The sequence below is a fragment of the Anomaloglossus baeobatrachus genome, chromosome 2 (assembly GCF_048569485.1).
Source record: "Anomaloglossus baeobatrachus isolate aAnoBae1 chromosome 2, aAnoBae1.hap1, whole genome shotgun sequence".
NCBI classification, from domain to species: Eukaryota; Metazoa; Chordata; class Amphibia; order Anura; family Aromobatidae; genus Anomaloglossus; species Anomaloglossus baeobatrachus.
In genome coordinates, this window is record NC_134354.1 from 650358442 (window position 1) to 650380280 (window position 21839).

A 21839-nucleotide genomic window follows, 5' to 3' on the forward strand; every position below is an offset into this window, starting at 1 on the left:
CTTACACTGAGGCTGTCTGGATCCATTGGGTTGGAGAGCAGAGCTTGTAAGCATATGTGCCTTACCTAGGAAACTGGCCATCCCTGACTGACTGCAGAAGTCGCCGGTAACCTTGATAAGCTGTAAACTATAGCATTAAAAATCCCTTTTGAGAACAAAGAGGATTTTTAATAACTAAATTCCAATATTGCATGCTTTTTCAAGCACTTTGCAACTTTACTTAAGAAGTTATGACAACCTCTTTAAACGCTGCCCATAGCAATTAAACAGGCCAAACCTTTGCCGTCCTGCGGTTGTAGAATTTCTTGAGCCAAATGAAATGTGATAAGGAACCCGGTGAGTGTCTGGCGTGATCCCCACACGTTGGCATCCTGCCCACTCTAAATGAAGAGAAAAGGAGCAATATTAAATAGATGGAAGTAAATGGCCTAGGTGAGAAGTTGCCATATCTTCACAATTTCTACATGTCAGTCATAGAGAATGGAAATGAAAAAGAAGAAAAAAAAGAAGAAGAAGAAAAAAAGAAGAAAAAAAGAAGAAGAAAAAAAGAAGAAGAAAAAAAGAAGAAGAAAAAAGAAGGACGACAAACCGAAGTGACCCAAACTAAGTGAAGGTTAATAACCTCATATGTCCACATGGTCTTGGGGTTCTCTGCATTTTATTACCTGTTATATCAAACACTTTCCCTTGCATCATTGCAAAATATGTGATCTTCAGACCCAGCATACTTGATTCTGCCCAGAAGTCTCCCTCTTCTGCCGAGTGCATTTTCCCACATTCAGCGCAGTAACGAGCATTGGAAGGCTCCCGGTCCATCTCAAACCTCCTACACCAGAAGAAAATGGTCAAGATTTAAAAAAAACAAAACAAAACATAAAAATAAATAAATGTATACATTTTCAATGTCCATACAGAGAATCTGGATCTTCTCAGGCCTCAAGGTAAGACATAATATTTGTCCTCACTTTTCGGTCTTTTTATTTTAACCAAGGAGGGACTTGTTGGGAACACAGGGGTCCCTGGGCACTATGCCTAGTCACAATGCCCGTTATACCCACAATAATAAGGCCACAGCGAGGAGGGGGGGGGGGGGGGGTCATCTCCAGTGACAAAAACACAGCAACCACTGAACCGAGTGTGTGGTGTCTGCATGAAATGTATATCATCGCATAGCTGATCATCCATGTAAATGTCACATGAGGCTACCAGAACTCCCATTTTAAGATAAATGTAGAGCAGCTGTAACAAAAATATAAAAAATAAATAAAAACCATGGAGATAGCCATCCATTGCTGCGGGGCTCCTGTCCTCTGTATGTAGATTGTCTAACCAAGTCTGCAGAGGGATTTCTTTTAGATTTCTCCATGGCCAAGCGAAGCCCCAGTCATGTTACTTTCCATATATACTAAGGAGATACAGTTTTACGGAATGGAATAGCAAGTGCTTTTGGCTTCTATGTGGCCAGTATACTTTGAGCTTATATAACCCTATATATATTATATTATATATTATATTATATTATATTATATTATATAATATATATATATACACACATACATATATATACATACATATATACACACACATATATACATATATACACACACACCGTATTTTTCGCTTTATAAGACGCACCTGATTATAAGACGCACCTAGGTTTTGGAGGAGGAAAATTAAAAAAAAAAAATTGAGCCAAATAGTGTGCTAGAACATTTTAATAAAATTAAAATAACATTATTTTAACAATTTAGACTCAACAGGAGTCAATAGCAGCATTGTTTGTTATGGGGGACATGTGGATGACGCACTATTATGGGGGACCTGTGGGTGACGCACTATTATGGGGGACCTGTGGGTGACGCACTGCTATGGGGGACCTGTGGATGACGCACTGCTATGGGGGACATGTGGATGACTCACTGCTATGGGGGACATGTGGATGACGCACTATTATGGGGGACATGTGGATGACGCACTATTATGGGGGACATGTGGATGACGCACTATTATGGGGGACATGTGGATGACGCACTATTATGGGGGACATGTGGATGACGCACTGCTATGGGGAACCTGTGGATGGCGCACTATTATGAGGGACCTGTGGATGACACTGCTATGGGGGACCTGTGGATGGCGCACTATTATGGGGGACATGTGGATGACTCACTATTATGGGGGACATGTGGATGACGCACTGCTATGGGGAACCTGTGGATGACACTGCTGTGGGGGACATGTGGATGACGCACTGCTATGGGGGACATGTGGATGACGCACTATTATGGGGGACCTGTGGATGACGCACTATTATGGGGGACCTGTGGATGACGCACTATTATGGGGGACCTGTGGATGATGCACTGTTATGTGGGATCCGTGGATGACACGGCTATGGGGGACCTGCATGATGCACTTTTATGGTGATCTGGGACTACCACCCCCCTCATCCTTAGGAATACACCCATGTACTGTATACCATACATGGCTGTATTCTGAAAGATGAGGTGGGTTGTAGTTACATTTACACTTTGGCCACTACATTAGTCCCTCCCTGGAGTGTTTACAATAAAGGACTACAGCCCCCATCATCCTTCAGAATACACCGATTGATACAGTATATTCTGAAGGCTGATGATGGGGGTTGTGTTCCCCTTCAGTGTTTTTTGCTCACCTATTAGGACCCTTCGTTCAACTGACAACACTTTGTCAGGCTCAGATCACTGATTGGTGGAGACAACTTCTGCAGAGCTGCCTCCACCAATCAGCATCCAGCCCTAGCGAGGAGAGGGAGAATCGTTCTTCTCTCTCTCCTCTTTCTTATGATAGTCTCCGTCTGCTGCGGAGATCTAAAATGGAGCCCGCGCATGCGCAGATCGCGATCTTCGAGAGCCGTGATCTCTATCTGCGCCTGCGTAGCCTCCGACGCGATGGACTTCAGGAAAACGGCTACGGAAGGCAGCGCATGCACAGATGGAGATCTCGCTTCTCTGAGATCTCCATCTGCGCCTGCGTCACCTCCGCCATTTTCCGGAAGTCGCGTTGGAGGCAGTGCAGGCGCAGATAAAGATTTCGGCTATGGCGGCCGCCACCGCAGCGATTGCCGGGGGATCCATGGCGGCCGCCACCGCAGCCGATTGCCGGGGGATCCATGGCGGCCGCCACCGCAGCCGATTGCCGGGGGATCCATGGCGGCCGCCACCGCAGCCGATTGCCGGGGGATCCATGGCAGCCGCCACCGATTGCCGGGGGATCCATGGCGGCTGCCACCGCAGCCGATTGCCGCGGGATCCATGGCGGCCACCTCCGCTCCAGCGGCAGCACCAGCACCAGCCTCCTGTGACTCACTCCACCGCTGCATCACTGCCCGGTAAGTTACATTCACTTTGTAAGACGCACCCCTATTTTCCCCACAATTTTGGGGTAAAAAAAAGTGCGTCTTATAAAGCGAAAAATACGGTGATAGATAGATACATAGATAGATAGATAGATAGATAGATAGATAGATAGATAGATATATATATATATATCTATCTATCTATCTATCTATCACACACACACTGCCTCATATTACGTCACACAAGCTTCTTATACTAACAATATCCTTTGTTCCTATAGCAATCACAGCTGCTATTAATTACGTGTAGTTCCAGGCTTCATTCACTTTAATGAAGGCAGGTTTTTTGGAGGGTAACTGTATAGTGCGGGGTTAAGTTTTCCTGTCAAAACATAGTCTATGACGTTCCCTGGGTCATATGGGGAGTCTGTGCAAAATTTTGTGATTGTAAATGCGACAGTGCAGATCCCTTTAGCAGACATACATACATACATACACTCAGGACAGACAGACATTTTGCAGATGGGATCCTATAGTAGATCTCACCTCTCTCTCTGTCTCTGTTAAAGCATAAAGAAGGGAATTTTGTTTACTTACCGTAAATTCCTTTTCTTCTAGCTCCAATTGGGAGACCCAGACAGTGGGTGTATAGCTACTGCCTCTGGAGGCCGCACAAAGAACTACACTTAAAAGTGTAAGGCCCCTCCCCTTCTGGCTATACACCCTCCCGTAGGAGTACGGATTCCTCAGTTTTAGTACCAAAGCAAGAAGGAGGAAAGCCAATAACAGTTTCAAAAACAAATTCAATCCGATAACAAGATCGGAGAACTTAAGAAACAACATGAACAACATGTGCACCCGAAAAACGAAACCCTAAGAACAAATAGGGCGGGTGCTGGGTCTCCCAATTGGAGCTAGAAGAAAAGGAATTTACGGTAAGTAAACAAAATTCCCTTCTTCTTTTTCGCTCCTAATTGGGAGACCCAGACAGTGGGACGTCCAAAAGCAGTCCCTGGGTGGGTAAAAAGATACCACATGAACGGGCTGTCAGACAGCCTCTTCCTACAGGTGGGCCACCGCCGCCTGAAGGACCTGTCTACCTAGGCTGGCATCTGCCGAAGCGTAGGTATGCACTTGATAGTGTTTGGTAAACGTGTGCAGACTCGACCAGGTAGCCGCCTGGCACACTTGCTGAGCCGTAGCCTGATGCCGCAATGCCCAGGACGCACCCACGGCTCTGGTAGAATGGGCCTTCAGTCCAGATGGAATCGGAAGCCCAGCAGAACGGTATGTGTGAAGAATTGGTTCCTTGATCCACCGCGCCAGGGTGGATTTGGAAGCTTGCGATCCCTTATGCTGACCAGCGACTAGGACAAAGAGCGCATCAGAACGGCGTAGAGACGCCGTGCGAGAAATGTAAATCCTGAGTGCTCTCACCAGGTCCAACAGATGTAAACCCTTTTCAAATTGGTGAACTGGATGCGGACACAAAGATGGCAAAGTGATATCCTGATTGAGATGAAAGGAAGAAACCACCTTGGGAGAAAACTCTGGAATTGGACGCAGTACTACCTTGTCTTGGTGAAACACCAGGAAGGGAGATTTGCAAGATAACGCCGCTAGCTCGGACACTCTTCGAAGAGACGTGACCGCCACAAGAAAAACTACCTTTTGTGAAAGCCGAGAAAGGGGAACCTCTTTCAAAGGCTCGAAAGGCGGCTTCTGGAGAGCAATGAGAACCTTGTTCAGATCCCAGGGTTCTAATGGCCGTCTGTAAGGAGGAACGATATGACAAACTCCTTGGAGAAACGTGCGTACTTTAGAAAGCCGTGCCAAGCGCTTCTGAAAGAATACGGATAGCGCGGAGACTTGACCCTTAAGCGAGCTAAGCGACAAACCTTTTTCCAACCCAGACTGCAGGAAGGAAAGAAAAATTGGCAATGCAAATGGCCAGGGAGAGAACCCTTGAGCCAAGCACCACGCTAAGAATATCTTCCACGTCCTGTGATAGATCTTAGCTGAGGATGGTTTTCTAGCCTGTCTCATTGTGGCAACAACTTCATGAGATAAACCTGAGGCCGCTAGGATCCAGGACTCAATGGCCACACAGTCAGGTTCAGGGCCGCAGAATTCAGATGGAAAAACGGCCCTTGAGACAGCAAATCTGGACGGTTTGGTAGTGTCCACGGTTGGCCTACCGTGAGATGCCACAGATCCGGGTACCACGACCTTCTTGGCCAATCTGGAGCGACGAGTATGGCTCGATGGCAGTCGGACTTGATTTTCCGGAGAACTCTGGGTAACAATGCTAGAGGTGGGAACACATAGGGGAGTCGGAATTGCGACCAATCCTGAACCAAGGCGTCTGCCGCCAGCGCTCGGTGATCGTGAGACCGTGCCATGAAAACTGGGACCTTGTTGTTGTGCCGTGACGCCATCAGATCGACGTCCGGCGTCCCCCAGCGGCAACAGATCTGCTGAAACACGTCCGGGTGAAGGGACCATTCTCCTGCGTCCATGCCCTGGCGACTGAGAAAGTCTGCTTCCCAGTTTTCCACGCCTGGGATGTGAACTGCGGATATGGTGGACGCTCTGCTTTCCACCCATGTCAAAATCCGCTGGACTTCTTGAAAAGCTTGGCGACTGCGTGTTCCCCCTTGGTGGTTGATGTACGCCACCGCCGTGGAATTGTCCGACTGAATCCGAATCTGCTTGCCTTCCAGCCATTGTTGGAAGGCTCGCAGGGCAAGATAGATTGCTCTGATTTCCAGAACATTGATCTGCAGGGTGGACTCTTCCTGAGTCCACGTCCCCTGAGCCCTGTGGTGGAGAAACACCGCTCCCCACCCTGATAGGCTCGCATCCGTCGTGACCACTGCCCAGGACGGGGGAAGGAACGACTTTCCCTGTGACAATGAGGTGGGGAGAAGCCACCAACGCAGAGAGTCCTTGGCAGTCTGAGAGAGGGAGACAGTCCTGTCGAGGGACGTCGATTTCCCATCCCATTGGCGTAGAATGTCCCATTGTAGAGGGCGCAGATGAAACTGCGCGAACGGGACTGCCTCCATTGCTGCTACCATCTTTCCTAGGAAATGCATGAGGCGCCTCAGTGAGTGCGACTGGCTCTGAAGGAGAGATTGCACTCCAGTCCGTAGCGAGCACTGCTTGTCCAGTGGAAGCCTCACTATCGCTGAGAGAGTATGAAACTCCATGCCAAGATAAGTCAGAGATTGGGTCGGGGTTAGATGAGACTTTGGAAAGTTGATAATCCACCCGAAACTCTGGAGAGTGTCTAGTGCCACCTTCAGACTGTGTTGGCATGCCTCTTGAGAGGGTGCCTTTATAAGCAGGTCGTCTAGATACGGGATGACCGAGTGACCCTGCGAGTGCAGAACAGCTACTACTGCTGCCATGACTTTGGTGAAGACCCGGGGGGCTGTTGCCAGACCGAAAGGTAACGCTACGAACTGTAGGTGTTCGTCGTGTATGACGAAGCGTAGGAAACGCTGATGCTCTGGTGCAATCGGCACGTGGAGATACGCATCTTTGATATCTATTGATGCTAGAAAATCTCCTTGAGACATTGAGGCTATGACGGAGCGTAGGGATTCCATCCGGAACCTCCTGACTTTTACGTGTCTGTTGAGCAACTTTAGATCCAGGACGGGTCGATACGATCCGTCCTTTTTTGGGACCACAAACAGATTGGAGTAAAAACCGTGACCTTGTTCCTGAAGAGGGACGGAGGTCACCACTCCTTCCGCCTTTAGAGCGGCCACCGCCTGCAACAGAGCATCGGCTCGGTCTGGTGGTGGAGAAGTTCTGAAGAAACGAGTTGGCGGACGAGAACTGAACTCTATCCTGTACCCGTGAGACAGAATATCCCTCACCCAACGGTCTTTGACGCGTGACAGCCAAATGTCGCCAAAGTGGGAAAGCCTCCCACCGACCGCGGGTGTGGGAATCGGAGACCGCAAGTCAGGAGGACGCCGTCTTGGCAACGGTTCCTCCGGCTGTCCTTTTTGGGCGTGACTGAGACCTCCAAGAATCTGAGCGTCTCTGGTCTTTTTGTGTCTTTTTTGACGAGGCGAATTGGGACCTGCCCGGTCCTCGAAAGGACCGATAACCAGACTGACCCTTCCTCTGTTGGGGTTTGTTTTGTCTGTGTTGCGGTAAGGATGAGTCCTTACCCTTGGAGTGTTTGATGATTTCATCCAAACGCTCTTCAAACAATCGGTCACGAGAAAAAGGCAAATTGGTTAAGCACTTCTTGGAATGAGAATCTGCTTTCCAATGTCTCAACCACAGGGCCCTACGCAAAACAACGGAGTTGGCTGACGCCACTGCCGTGCGGCTTGTAGCGTCAAGAACAGCATTAATCGCGTACGACGCGAATGCCGCCATTTGCGAGGTCAATGGTGCTACCTGCGGGGCAAATGCACGTGTGACTGAGTCGACTCGCGCAAGCCCGGCTGAGATAGCTTGGAGTGCCCATACGGCCGCAAAAGAAGGCGCTAATGACGCTCCAATCGCTTCATAGATGGATTTCAGCCAGAGCTCCATCTGCCTGTCAGTGGCATCTTTAAGTGCCGCTCCATCTTCAACTGCAACCAAGGATCTAGCTGCAAGCCTGGAAATTGGAGGATCCACTTTTGGACACTGGGTCCAACCCTTGACCACCTCAGGGGGAAAAGGGTAGCGTGTATCTTTAAGCCGTTTAAGAAAACGCCTTTCAGGATAAGCGTGGGGTTTCTGGATTGCGTCTCTAAAGTCAGCGTGATCCAGAAAAGTGCTTAATGTACGCTTAGGGTATCTGAAATGGATTCTCTCGTGCTGCGAAGCTGACTCCTCTACAAGAGGAGCTGGTGGGGAAATATTTAACATCTTATTGATGTTAAATATAAGATCATTAACTATGGCGTCACCATCTGGTGTATCTAGATTGAGAGCGGTCCCAGGATCAGAATCCTGATCAGTTACGTCCGCCTCATCACCCATAGATTCATCTCGCTGGGATCCTGACCATTGAGATGAATGTGAAGGCCCGTCATAGCGAGCCCGCTTAGGCTGCCCGGGGCCATCGTCCGAGTCAGAGTCTTCACCCTGAGGTGTATATGCCCGTCCCGGAGCTTGGAGCTGAGGGGGACCAGGGGGCAATGATTGCACAGTGTCCGTGGCCTGAAGTACAGGCCTAGCTCGCAATGTGTCAAGAATCTGTGACATAGTGAGAGACATTCTGTCAGCAAAAGCTGCAAACTCAGTTCCTGTCACCTGGACAGCATTCACAGGTGGTACACCCTGGGTCACGTCCAGCAGAGGTCCCGACTGTGCAAGCGCCGCAGGGGCCGAGCACTGCACACAATGGGGGTCCGTGGAGCCTGCCGGTAGAAAAGTCCCACATGCGGTGCAGGAAGCATATAATGTCTGTGCCTTGGCACCCTTGCGTTTTACGGACGACATGCTGCTGGCTCTCTGCAATGTGAGAGAGTCTATAGCCAAAGGGCGACCAGCGCTATGTAATACCAAGTATTTGTAGAAACAAAATACTAAGAATACTACTGGCACAAGAGGGGGTGAGCCCTGAGGGCTGCTTACCGCCCGCTGAATAGCGGGTAAGAGGCGCAGAATTCCTTGTCTGGGTCTCCCCGGCTCCCCTCTGCAGCTCAGCGTGTCAGCAGGAATGGCTGCCGGCGTCTGTGGAGAGGGGCGGTCCGTGGGAGTTCCCAAACAAAAGTGCGTGAAACAGTGTCCCCTCTGTGCCGATTGTGAGGGCTGGAGTATGTAAAAACGACTCCAGCCCTCGGCGCTGATGCACTGGCCAGCGTCCCGCCCCTCTCCTGACTGGCAGGTCTGGGGGCGGGAACGAACGGAAGCAGGCCGCAAAAGCCGGGGACTCGAGTTATCAGCGCGGCCGCCGTAAAAGCGCGGGCCGCGCTGAAGTCCCCGGCGCACCACAAGTGCCAGCCGCGCCGCAGTCCCAGCGGCCGGCGTGACCGATTCCCAGAAGTGGGCAGCGTCCCGCCCCTCTCCTGACTGGCAGGTCTGGGGGCGGGAACGAACGGAAGCAGGCCGCAAAAGCCGGGGACTCGAGTTATCAGCGCGGCCGCCGTAAAAGCGCGGGCCGCGCTGAAGTCCCCGGCGCACCACAAGTGCCAGCCGCGCCGCAGTCCCAGCGGCCGGCGCGACCGATTCCCAGAAGTGTGCCTGCTTCAGCGAAGCTGAATGAGGCCATGGCACAAGCGCCGTAGCGCTGATGTCCCCCGGCGCACTACAACACCCAGCATGCTGCGGTGTGAGCGCCTGCACGGGGACACAGAGTACCTTGAGGAAGCAGGGCCATGTCCCTGATGTACTCCGCTCCATCCAGCATCTTCTCCAGGGGCTGTAGATGGAGCACGGTCTCAGTGCCTGGAGACCAGTAAATCCCACTTCACCCAGAGCCCTGTAAAAAGGGATGGGGAAGGAATCAGCATGTGGGCTCCTGCCGCCGTACCCGCAATGGGTACCTCAACCTTACAAACACCTCCGACATACAGTGGGGTGAGAAGGGAGCATGCTGGGAGCCCTGTATGGGCCCTCTTTTCTTCCATCCGACATAGTCAGCAGCTGCTGCTGACTAAAAACAATGGAGCTATGCGTGCGTGTCCGACCTCCTGCGCACAAAGCTAAAACTGAGGAATCCGTACTCCTACGGGAGGGTGTATAGCCAGAAGGGGAGGGGCCTTACACTTTTAAGTGTAGTTCTTTGTGCGGCCTCCAGAGGCAGTAGCTATACACCCACTGTCTGGGTCTCCCAATTAGGAGCGAAAAAGAAATGAACTAGGAATGATATGGATCCAGATATACTTTTCTCTAATTAAACACGGTCTTGGAAAGATGGGTAAATAGGATCTAGGCTTTGGAGGAACTCCCTTCCTACGCAATAAAAATGATAGAAGTATTGTCTGTTTCAGACGTCGGTGATTCTGGTACATTTGTGGTTTCTTTTTTTTATACGTACCAGAATCACGGACATACGCAGACCCATTATCAATGGGTCTGCGCACATATCAATGATTTTTCACTGACCGTGACTCCGTGTGGCATACACGCGTGTCTGTGATTGCCGCATGGAGACATGTCCGTTTTTTTCTGGCATCACTGATGTCCCACGGACAACGCAGTGTTGTGATCCGTGAAACACGTACCAGAAAAACACGGACATTTAAAATAATAAACATTTTCAACTCAGCTTTCCAGCAATGCTCTGTGCAGCCTCCTGGCCAGCTCATGCATATTCAGGAGAGCAGGAACGTGACAGGTAAGCATAAGTCCATGTGAAATCAAGGAGTACTGATCACGTATTGCACATTGACACCTTGCGTGTGCTGTGAATCACGGAACACGGAGGGACATGTGCATGTTTTACACGTCAGTGAAGGACGTCTGTTTTTCACCGACATGTGAAACGGGCCCTAGCCACATCAAAGTACTTTGTTTTCACGTATATAATGTTAGAGTGCTACTACATTTTTTTTTATACATACAGTAAAGTCCAGAATTATTTGGACAGTGACAGAGGTTTTGGCATTTTAGCTGTTCATATAAAACTATCTTGAATATGTAATCAATATGAGAAAATGCAGACAGCTTTAATTTGAGGGCAGTCACATCATAATAGGAGAAAGGAATTACAGTTCTTTAATATGTGGCTGCCTCTTTTTCAAGGGACCAAAAGTAATTTGACAATTCTCAAAAGCTCTTTAGTGGCCTGCATAGACTATTCCATCGTTAATCCTTAAGTAGGGAAAAGGTCTGGAGCTGATTCCTGGTGTTGCATTTGCACTTGGAAGCTGGTGCTGTGAATCCACAATATCTGGTCAAAGGAGTTCTCAATGGAAGAGAATCAGGCCATTAGGCTGGGGGAAGGGGGGAATGCACTGGTGAGCTTGGGAAATGTTTTGGCATCCACAGGACAACTGTGATGGATGATCACAGAATCCTTTCCATGGTGAAGAAAAACACCTTCACAGCATCCACCCAAGTGAAGAACACTCTCCAGGAAGTGGGTGTTTCAATATCCAAGTCAATATCTAACCATAAAGCGAAGACTGCATGAAATTATATACAGAGGATTCACTACAAGGTGCCAAACATTAATCAGCCTTAAACATAGAAAGTTCAGATTAGTCTTTGCCAAAAACATCAAAGAATACTTTCCAGAACTGGGCTGGTTTCATTAGGACAGATGAAATCAAGATCAACCTGTACCAAAATCATAAGTAGTAAGGAAAAAAAAACGTGGAACGGGTCACGGTCCAAAGCACACCTCATCCTCTGTAAAACATGGTGGAGGCAGTGTGATGTGAGGGTACGCATGGCTTCCACTGGCCCTGGATCACTAGTGTTTGTGGATGATGAGACTGAAGACTGAAGCAGCTGGATGAATTCTGAAGTATACAGGGCAAGACTATCTACTCTTATTCAACCCAAAACATACTGTGAAAGCAACCTAGGAGGTTAAGGCAAAGAAGAAGTGGAATATTCTACAATGACTGAGTCAATCACCAGATCTGAACCCCATCGAACATGCATTTCACATGCTTAAGACAAAACTTAAGGGAGACAGACCCACAAACAAGCAATAACTGAAGTCAGCTGCACTAAAGTCCAGCAAAGCATCACAAAGTAGGTAGCTCAGCATTTGGTGATGTCCATGGTTTCCAAACTTCAGGCAGTCATTACCTGCAAAGGATTTTCTACCTAATATGAAAAATTAACATTTTACTTATGGTAAAGTAAATTTGGCCAATAACTTAACCTTTGTAGAAAAATGGTTGCAATTCTTAAACATTTCCCGGGACATTGTTCAACCCCTTTAAAAGAAACCTGAAAGTCTGCACTTCAAACTAGTTTATTTAAAATAAATACCGGAAGTTGGGGGTGGGTTAGGGCAATTTAAGGATTTTTCTTTTAACCCCTTAATGACCCATGACATACTGGGTACGTCATGGATCGTGTGCCGGTAAGCCCCGCCCCCTGCAGCCGGCAGCGATCCGCGCACATATCAGCTGTTAACAGCTGACGTGTGCCTGCTAGCCGCGGGTGGAAGGCCATTAACCCCTTACATTTCGCTGCCAAAATCTGGCAGTGATATGTATATGGGCGCCGCCATGACAGTCACTTACCCCGCCCCCACCGGAAGTCACGTGACATGATCACGTGACTTTCGTCGGTTGCCATGGTAGCACAGGGTCATGTGATGACGCCTGTAGCTAACATGACTCACTTCCTCTCAATGCCGGAATACAGCCGGCATTGAAAGTGAAGCAGCAAATCTGCAGTTCTCAGCTCTGTAGCTGAGATCTGCAGATAGTGCAAAGCGATCGGATTGCTGATCGCTATAGCCTCCCAGGGGGACAAGTAAAAAAAAAAACCTAAAAGTTCAAATCACCCCCCTTTCACCCCATTGAAAATTAAAGGGTAAAAAAAAATAAAAAACACACATTTGGTATCGCCACGTTCAGAAATGCCCGATCTATCAAAATATAAAATCAATGAATCTGATCAGTAAGCTGCGTAGCGGCAAAAAAATTCCAAACGCCAAAATTACGTTTTTTGGTCGCCGCAAATTTTGCGCAAAATGCAATAACAGGCGATTAAAACGTAGCATCTGCGCAAAAATTGTACCGTTACAAACGTCAGGTCGAGACGCAAAAAATATGCCATCACTGAGCCTCAGATCCTGAAAAATGAGAACACTACGGGTTTTGGAAAATGGCGCAAAACGTGCGCCATGTTTTTTTGGCAAGCTTGTGAATTTCTTTTAACCCCTTAGATACAAGTAAACCTATACATGTTTGGTGTCTACAAACTCGCACCGACCTGAGGCATCACATAGATACCTCAGTTTTACCATATAGTGAACACAGTGAATAAAATATCCCAAAAACTATTGTACGATCACACTTTTTTTGCAATTTTTCCGCACTTGGAATTTTTTTGCCGTTTTCCAGTACACCATATGGTAAAACTTATGGTTTCATTTAAAAGTACAACTCATCCCGCAAAAAACAAGCCCTCATATGGCAAGATTGATGGAAAAATAAAAAAAATAAAAAAGTTACGCCTCTCGGAAGAAGGGGTGCAAAAAACAAAAACGCAAAAACAAAGTGCCCGGGGGCTGAAGGGTTAAGGAGATAAGAGGTGGAGCACTAGAAAGGATTGTGTAATTATAGCGTGTCATTGTCATGAACATGGTCTGTACTTTACCCATGTTATGCTTTATTATAAAATAAAAATTGGTATGCAAAGTGCAAATCAGAGATTCAGTCACTGTCCAAATATTTGTGGACCTAACTGTATATGCGTGTATAGCAGTCACAGTCACAATATATTTGGATATCAGAACCGGGAAATATTTATTTAACAATGCAAATATGCTAGCTAATTACTAGATTTTTGGCATTGTGCCCGGAAGGGAAAGGTCCATGCATCATATCCACCTGGCCTTCTTAAAAATACCAGTTTTGGAACATTGCATAACTAGAGCCCAGATCTATAGATCATCTGAGGCCTAGGCAGAAAAATGGTAAAGGGTTTAAACTAAAAGCGTTCGCATTCCCATTGGCAGATATTTATACTCTGATTACATGGTGAGCAAAGTACCTCATTTATGAGTGCGTATAAATATTTGTAGCCAATGTAAACAGTACTGTGCAAACGTGTCAGGCAGGAGAAGAAAATATACTGTAAACTTAAGCTTTTTTTTTTAAAAAAAAAAAAAAAAAAAAAAAAAAAAAAAAAAAAAGAATTGTTACTTACCGTAAATTCTTTCTTATAGTTCCGTATTGGGAGACCCAGACCATGGGTGTTTAGCTTCTGCCTCCGGAGGACACACAAAGTACTACACTTAAAAGTGTAGCTCCTCCCTCTGAGCTTATACACCCCCTGGTAGCCAGTCCTAGCCAGTTTAGTGCAAAAGCTGAAGGAGAATAGCCTCCCACAAGTAGAACCGAGTAAGAACCGGAACAACCGGAGACTCTGTCCACGACAACAGCCGGTGATAACACACGGAACAAGAAAATTGCCAACAGGCAACAGGGAGGGAGCTGGGTCTCCCAATAAGGAACTATAAGAAAAAGAATTTACGGTAAGTAACAAAATTCTCTTTTTCTTTATCGTTCCTTTGGGAGACCCAGACCATGGGACGTTCCAAAGCTGTCCCTGGGTGGGAATAAACAGAAAAAACTAAGAAGTAGGCGGAGCCTAACTTCACAAGTGGGCGACAGCCGCCTGAAGGAAGTGTCTGCCCAAGCTCGCATCTGCCGAACCATGAGCATGCACTTGGTAGTGCTTCGAAAAGGTATGCAGGCTAGTCCAAGTGGCAGCCTGATAGACCTGCTGAGCCGTAGCCTGGTGCCTGAAAGCCCAAGAGGCACCGACAGCTCTGGTCGAGTGTGCTTTGATCCCTGGCGGGGGAGGCACCCGAGTACTCTGGTATGCGTCCGAAATGGTCGATCTAATCCAACGGGCCAAGGTCGGCTTAGAAGCAGAGAGACCCTTGCGCCGCCCTGTGGTTAGCACAAAAAGAGAGGTGCACCGCCTAAACGCAGCGGTGCGAGCCACATAAATCCGGAGAGCACGCACCAGATCTAGAGTATGCAGCGCTTTCTCAAAGCGATGAACAGGGGCCGGACAGAAGGAAGGCAAGGAAATATCCTGGTTAAGGTGGAAGGGAGAGACCACCTTAGGAAGAAAGTCCGGGGTCGGACGGAGAACTACCTTGTCTTGGTGAAAAACCAAAAAAGGTGACTCCGAGGAGAGCGCAGCCAAATCAGAGACTCTCCTGAGAGAAAAGTTATGGCAACTAGAAAGGCCACCTTTTGAGAAAGACGATACAAAGAAACCTCCCTAAAAGGCTCAAAGGGGGGTTTCTGCAATACCATGAGGACCAAGTTAAGGTCCCAGGGATCCAAGGGCCGCCGATAAGGCGGAATGATGTTAGACGCACCTTGCATGAAGGTGCGGATCTGAGCCAGCCGGGCGAGACGCCGCTGGAACAGCACTGATAGAGCTGAGACTTGTCCCTTGAGAGAGTTGAGGGACAGTCCTAGCTGCAGACCGGACTGTAAGGGTATGTGCACACGTTGCTTTTTTTTCCGCGCGGAAAAAAACGCACCCTCTGGCAGAGGGGAGAATTGTAAACAATGCTTTTTGAGAAACAACGCATCGAAAACGCATGCGTTTTTCATGCGTTTTTCATGCGTTTTTTTAGGTGCGTTTTTTAAGACTTGTCAGTGATAATAAAGTTGGTTGAACACAGACCTTTGGAAAAAAAAACCTGTGATGTCATTTCCTTCTCCACATTCTGTTTGGATAAATGGGAGGGCTTGGAATGGAAGGAGCACCATTTGAATTTTGGAAAAGTTGAAATAAACTTCGCGCACCAAGCCCCTTAGGTACCTATACGTCAGAAAACCCCCACAAGTGACCCCATTTTGGAATCTGCACCCATCAAGGATTTTATTCAGGAGTATATTAAGCATTTTGAATCCACAGCTACTTCACCCAAAATGTTGCTGTAGCAACAATATTCTCACTTTTAGGCCCGCTTCACATGTCAGTGAAAAACACTGACGTTTTTCACTGGCGTGTAAAACACGCACATGTCCCTCCGTGTGCCGTGAATCACGGCACACGTGGGTTGTCTAAGTGCAATCCGGGCTCCGTTCTCCGTGGCCCGTGATTGCACTTAGAGATTAACTCACCTGCACCCGCTCTCCATGGTGCTGATCGCTCCCGCGGTGCAGCATCCGGCCGGCGCTGACCCCCGCAGCAGCTGCTTCCGGGTCGGCTGTGTCGTGCATCATGAATATGCGCGACAATAATGAGCCGGCACAGAAGGAACAGGGAGGACGGGCTGCAGAGGACATCGCTGGAGCCGGGTGAGTTAAAATGTTTTTTATTTTAAAAGCACGTTTTTTTCTGGCACGTGTTTCACGGATCACACCACTGCATGGTCCGTGGGACATCAGTGATGCCAGAAAAAAATGGACAGGTCTCCGTGCGGCAATCACGCACACGCGGGTACGCCGCATGGAGACACGTGCAGTGAAAAATCACTGACGTGTGAGCAGACCCATTCATTATAATGGGTCTGCATATGTCAGTGATTCTGGTACGTTTAAAAAAAAGCACAAACGTCCCAGAATCACTGACGTGTGAAAGGGGCCTAAGGCTATGTGGCCATGATCCAGCGACGCGGCGTCTAGTACACAGTGCCAGCCTTCCTGCAGCTGCCCATGCCCACGATTTGGGTTCAGGCTGCTGTGGAGCTCTATGCTACCTGCAGAGAACACTCTCGTCTCCGCAGCATAAATTGACATGCTGAGGCTCGGGAAGCCACGCTACCGGTCAGTTTATGCTGCGGAGAAAAGAAGCACAGTGGGCATGGGATCTCCAAAAATCCTTCCACTGTGCTTCTACTGCACAACGCAGCGTTATGGACGCAGGGAAAACACTCAGCGCCCAAAACGCTGCAAACCCTGATTGTGGACACACAGCCTAAAAAGCGTCAATAGATGAAGGGATGTCAAATATATAGAACGTCCTACCCCCGCCTGCATATTCTAAGCTGGCACCTTTAGTACCTTTCATGTGGCACTAAAGGGTGCCTAGCTTAGTATTTATCCAATTAAAAAAAAAAATGAAAAAAATGGCGTGGGGTCCCCCCTATTTTTGATAGCCAGTCAGGGTAAAGCAGACAGCTGTAGCCTGCAAACCACAGCTGGCAGCTTCATCTTGGCTGGTGATCAATTTGGAGGGCTCCCCATGTTTTTTTTTTTATTTATAAATAAAGAATAAAAAAAAAAAATAACGTGGGGTCCCCCCAAATTAGATCACCAGCCAAGGTGAAGCTGACAGCTGGGGTCTGGTATTCTCAGGGTGGGAAGAGCCATGGTTATTGGACTCTTCCCAGCCTAAAAATAGCAGGCCGCAGCCGCCCCAGAAGTGGCGCATCCATTAGATGCGCCAATCCTGGCGCTTCGCCCCAACTCATCCCGCGCCCTGGTGCGTTGGCTAACGGGGTAATAAATGGGGTTGATACCAGATGTGTAATGTCACCTGGCATCAAGCCCAGCAATTAGTGATGTCACGGCGTCTATCAGACACCCGACATAACTAATTGACAGTAAACAAAAGCAAAAAAAGACAACAAAAAATGTTTTATTAGAAAAAACACTCCCCAAAACATTCCCTTGTTCTCCAATTTAATAAAAAAAAAAATGGGTCCGCAGAAATCCATATGGATGTCCCACGTCACCTCTGGACCTTCTAGAATATGGGGGCACGTTCAGGAAACGTATCCCCCATTTTCTAGGAGGGCAGACCCTCCATTTGAGGAGAGTGGGTGCAAAAATCTGCACCCACTCTCCCCGGGTCACAGCTGCAGAGTGCGAGCAGCCAGCACAGCTCACACTGAACACAGTGCTGGCTGTCAGCTGCTCTGCTCATGTGACCGGCCAGCGTGCACTGAAGGAGGAGGGGGCCGCGGGGGATCAGCGCTGCGACCGGACAGGTATGTATGACACCGGGGGGAATAGGGGGTGAACGGGCAGGGCCTGGGGAACAGTTTTCTGTCGCATATGTTATTGCACATGCGACAGAAATCATAGGAGCAGGGCGGCCGGTGCGCTACTGTGCGCGCGGCCATGTTGGATTTTCGGGAGGGGGGGGTCGGGGGTCGGGGCGGGCACTTTGGCGACACCGGGGGCTTTGCCAGGAAGTGAGGTCAACAGGAAGCCTCTTGACCTCACTTCCAGGTAAATGCCTGCGTTCTGGCGTGCCGACAAAGGCCGCGGACCGCAACAAAAAAGCAGGTCCATGCGTTGTGGCTGCGTTCTGACCCCACATCATTGATTTCAATGGGGGAGAGAACGCAGCCACAACGCACAAAAGAAGTGACATGCTGCTTTTCTTTCCGCACCGATTTTTGGCATCCAAAACGCTGCGGAAAGAAACGCAGCATGTGCACTGATTTTTCAGCTTTCCCATACACTTTGCTGGGAAAGCTGAACGCATGCAATTTGCCACTGAAACGCTGCGGTTCAAAACGCAGCGTTTCCGCGGTAAAAAACGCATCGTGTGCACACAGCCTAAAAAAGACAGAAGGGTCAGCAACGAGAATGGCCAAGGAGAATGGCCGGAAGAGCGACACCAGGACAGGAACATTTTCCAAGTCCTGTGATAGATCTTGACGGAGGAAGACTTACGGGCCCGAGTCATAGTGGAGATTACTTCAGGAGGAATACCAGAAGCCGTCAAAATCCAGGACTCAAGAGCCACGCCGTCAATTTGAGTGCCGCAGAATTCGGGCGGAAAAACGGACCTTGCGAGAGCAGGTTTGGACGGTCCGGAAGATGCCACGGCACCTCTACGGACAGATGGAGCAGGTCTGGGTACCAAGCTCGCCTGGGCCAGTCCGGAGCAATGAGGATGACTCGACGGCCCTCCATTCTGATCTTGCGCAGGACTCTGGGCAATAGAGCTAGAGGGGGAAACACGTAGGACAGACGAAACTGGGACCAGTCTTGAACCAGAGCGTCCGCTGCAAAGGCCTGAGGATCGTGGGAGCGAGCCACGTAAACCGGAACCTTGTTGTTGTGACGGGATGCCATTAGGTCCACTTCCGGAGTGCCCCACTTGCGGCAGATTGACAAATACTGCCGGATGCAGGGACCACTCGCCACTGTCCACGGTTTGACGGCTGAGAGTCTGCTTCCCAGTTTTCCACGCCTGGGATGTGGACTGCGGATATGGTGGACTTGGAGTCCTCCGTCCATTGAAGGATGCGTTGAACCTCCAACATTGCCAGGCGGCTGCGTGTCCCGCCCTGGTGATTGATGTAGGCAACCGCTGTCGCGTTGTCTGACTGGACTCGAATGTGCCTGCCCGCCAGCAGGTGGTGAAAGGCTAGGAGAGCTAGAAGCACAGCTCTGGTTTCCAGCACATTGATCGAGAGGGCTGACTCGGACGGAGTCCAGGTGCCCTGCGCTCGGTGGTGGAGACATACCGCTCCCCAGCCGGCTAGACTGGCATCCGTGGTGAGAATCACCCAGGACGGAGCCAGGAAGGAGCGCCCCTGAGACAGAGAGAGGGGCCGAAGCCACCACTGAAGAGAGCTCCTGGTCTGTGGCGACAGAGCCACTAGCCTGTGCAAGGAGGAAGGCCGCTTGTCCCAACAGCGGAGAATGTCCAGCTGCAGAGGACGCAGATGGAACTGGGCAAAGGGAACAGCCTCCATGGAAGCCACCATTTGACCCAGCACCTGCATCAGGTGCCTGATGGAATAACGGCGGGGCCTCAGGAGAGAGCGCACCGCTAGCCGGAGAGACTGCTGTTTGATTAAGGGCAACTTCACAAGTGCCGGTAAAGTCTCGAACTGCATCCCTAGGTACGTGAGACTCTGGGTCGGAGTCAGAGTGGATTTGGGAAGATTGACAAGCCACCCGAATTGGGCTAGAGTGGCGAGAGTGAGCGAGACACTCCGCTGACAGTCTGCGCTGGATGAAGCCTTGACTAGAAGGTCATCCAGGTAAGGAATCACTGCCAACCCCTGGAGGTGCAGAACCGCAACCACTGCTGCCATGACCTTGGTGAATACCCGAGGGGCCGTGGCTAACCCGAAGGGGAAAGCCACGAATTGGAAATGTTCCTCTCCGATTGCAAAACGTAGCCAACGCTGGTGTGAAACTGCAATTGGCACATGCAGATAGGCATCTCTGATGTCGATGGATGCCAGGAAATCCCTTTGGGTCATTGAGGCAATGACTGATCGCAGAGACTCCATGCGAAAATGCTGCACCTGAACATGCTTGTTGAGAAGCTTGAGATCCAGGATGGGCCGGAAGGAACCGTCCTTTTTGGGGACTAGGAAGAGGTTTGAGTAGAAACCTCTGAACCGTTCCCGGGCGGGAACCGGTACAATTACTCCGTTGGCCTGCAAGGATGCCACGGCCTGAGAGAAGGCGGCGGCTTTGGAGCAGGGGGGAGTTGACAGAAAAAATCTGTTTGGCGGGCTGGAAGAGAATTCTATCCTGTAGCCGTGAGAGATGATATCCCGCACCCACTGATCGGAGACGTGTTGAAACCACACGTAGCCAAAGTGGGAGAGCCTGCCACCGACTAAGGACGTTGCTGGCGCGGACAGATAGTCAAGAGGAGGCTGCCTTAGTGGCAGCAGCTCCTGCGGTCTTCTGTGGACACGCTTTTGTGCGCCAGGTGGATTTTTGGTCCTTGGCTGAGTTAGTGGACGAGGCCGAGGGCTTAGAAGACGACCAGTTGGAGGAACGAAAGGAACGAAACCTCGACTGATTCCTACCCTGGACAGGTTTCCTGGTTTTGGTTTGTGGCATGGAAGTACTCTTGCCGACAGTAGCCTCCTTAATAATTTCATCCAGCTGTTCACCGAACAGCCTAGACCCAGCAAAAGGGAGTCCAGCAAGGAACTTCTTCGAGGAAGCACCTGCCTTCCACTCTCGAAGCCACAGGATCCTGCGGATAGCGAGGGAATTAGCCGAAGCCACCGCAGTGCGGTGAGAAGCCTCCAGCATGGCAGACATGGCATAGGATGAAAAAGCTGAAGCTTGGGAAGTTAAAGCAACCATTTCAGGCATAGATTCCCTGGCGAGGGAATGCATCTCCTCTAGAGAAGCAGAGATGGCTTTGAGAGCCCACACTGCTGCAAAAGTCGGGGAGAACGAGGCCCCTGCCGCCTCATATACAGATTTGGCCAGAAGGTCGACCTGGCGGTCAGTGGAATCCTTAAGAGAGGTGCCATCAGCCACTGATACAACGGTCCGGGCTGATAGCCTAGACACCGGAGGGTCTACCTTTGGTGAATGAGCCCACTCCTTGACCACCTCAGGTGGGAATGGAAACCGGTCATCAGAACCACGCTTTGGGAAGCGTTTGTCAGGACAGGCCCTAGGCTTTGTCACAGCGGCCTGAAAACTGGAGTGGTTAAAGAACACACTCTTTGTCCTCTTAGGCGAGGTAAACTGGTGCTTTTCTGCCAGAGAGGGTTGCTCCTCTGATACTGGCGGATTGAGATCCAGTACAGAATTAATGGACGCAATCAAATCACTAACATCTGAGTCACTTTCGGACAGATCAATGGGGCACATGGAGTTAGCCTCCGAGCCCCCTGTAAAGGCATCCTCCTCGTCCTGCGAGTCAGCTCCTGAATCAGAGCCGCGGGACGAGGAAGGAGAGGGAGCCCTGCGTCTCCTTTTAGGAGGACGGGGTGTGGGACCAGATGATGAATCCTCTGTGAGCTCCGCTGAGAGAGCCCTAGCAGCAGAGACACCCTGTGAAGGGGGCTGATGCATGTTCAGCAAAGTCCTGGACAGCTGTCCCATGGAGTCGGCAAAAGACTGGGAGATAGACCTAGAAAAGGATTCTACCCAAGCCAGGGGTTCAGCCACAGGGACCGGAGCAGCCTGAGAGACCACTGGGGGGG

The 21839-nt window shown here is 49.7% G+C and overlaps 1 protein-coding gene across 1 annotated transcript in view; it reads right to left on the minus strand.

The window, feature by feature from the left end:
• DNAJC14 (DnaJ heat shock protein family (Hsp40) member C14) overlaps positions 1-21839 on the minus strand; it is a 48177-nt gene that overhangs the window by 3957 nt on the left and 22381 nt on the right. The window contains exons 5-6 of the mRNA XM_075337004.1: positions 666-826; positions 278-380 (exon numbers count right to left, since the gene is read on the minus strand). Coding sequence (XP_075193119.1) covers positions 278-380; positions 666-826 — 264 coding nt within the window. The remainder of the gene's footprint in view (positions 1-277; positions 381-665; positions 827-21839) is intronic.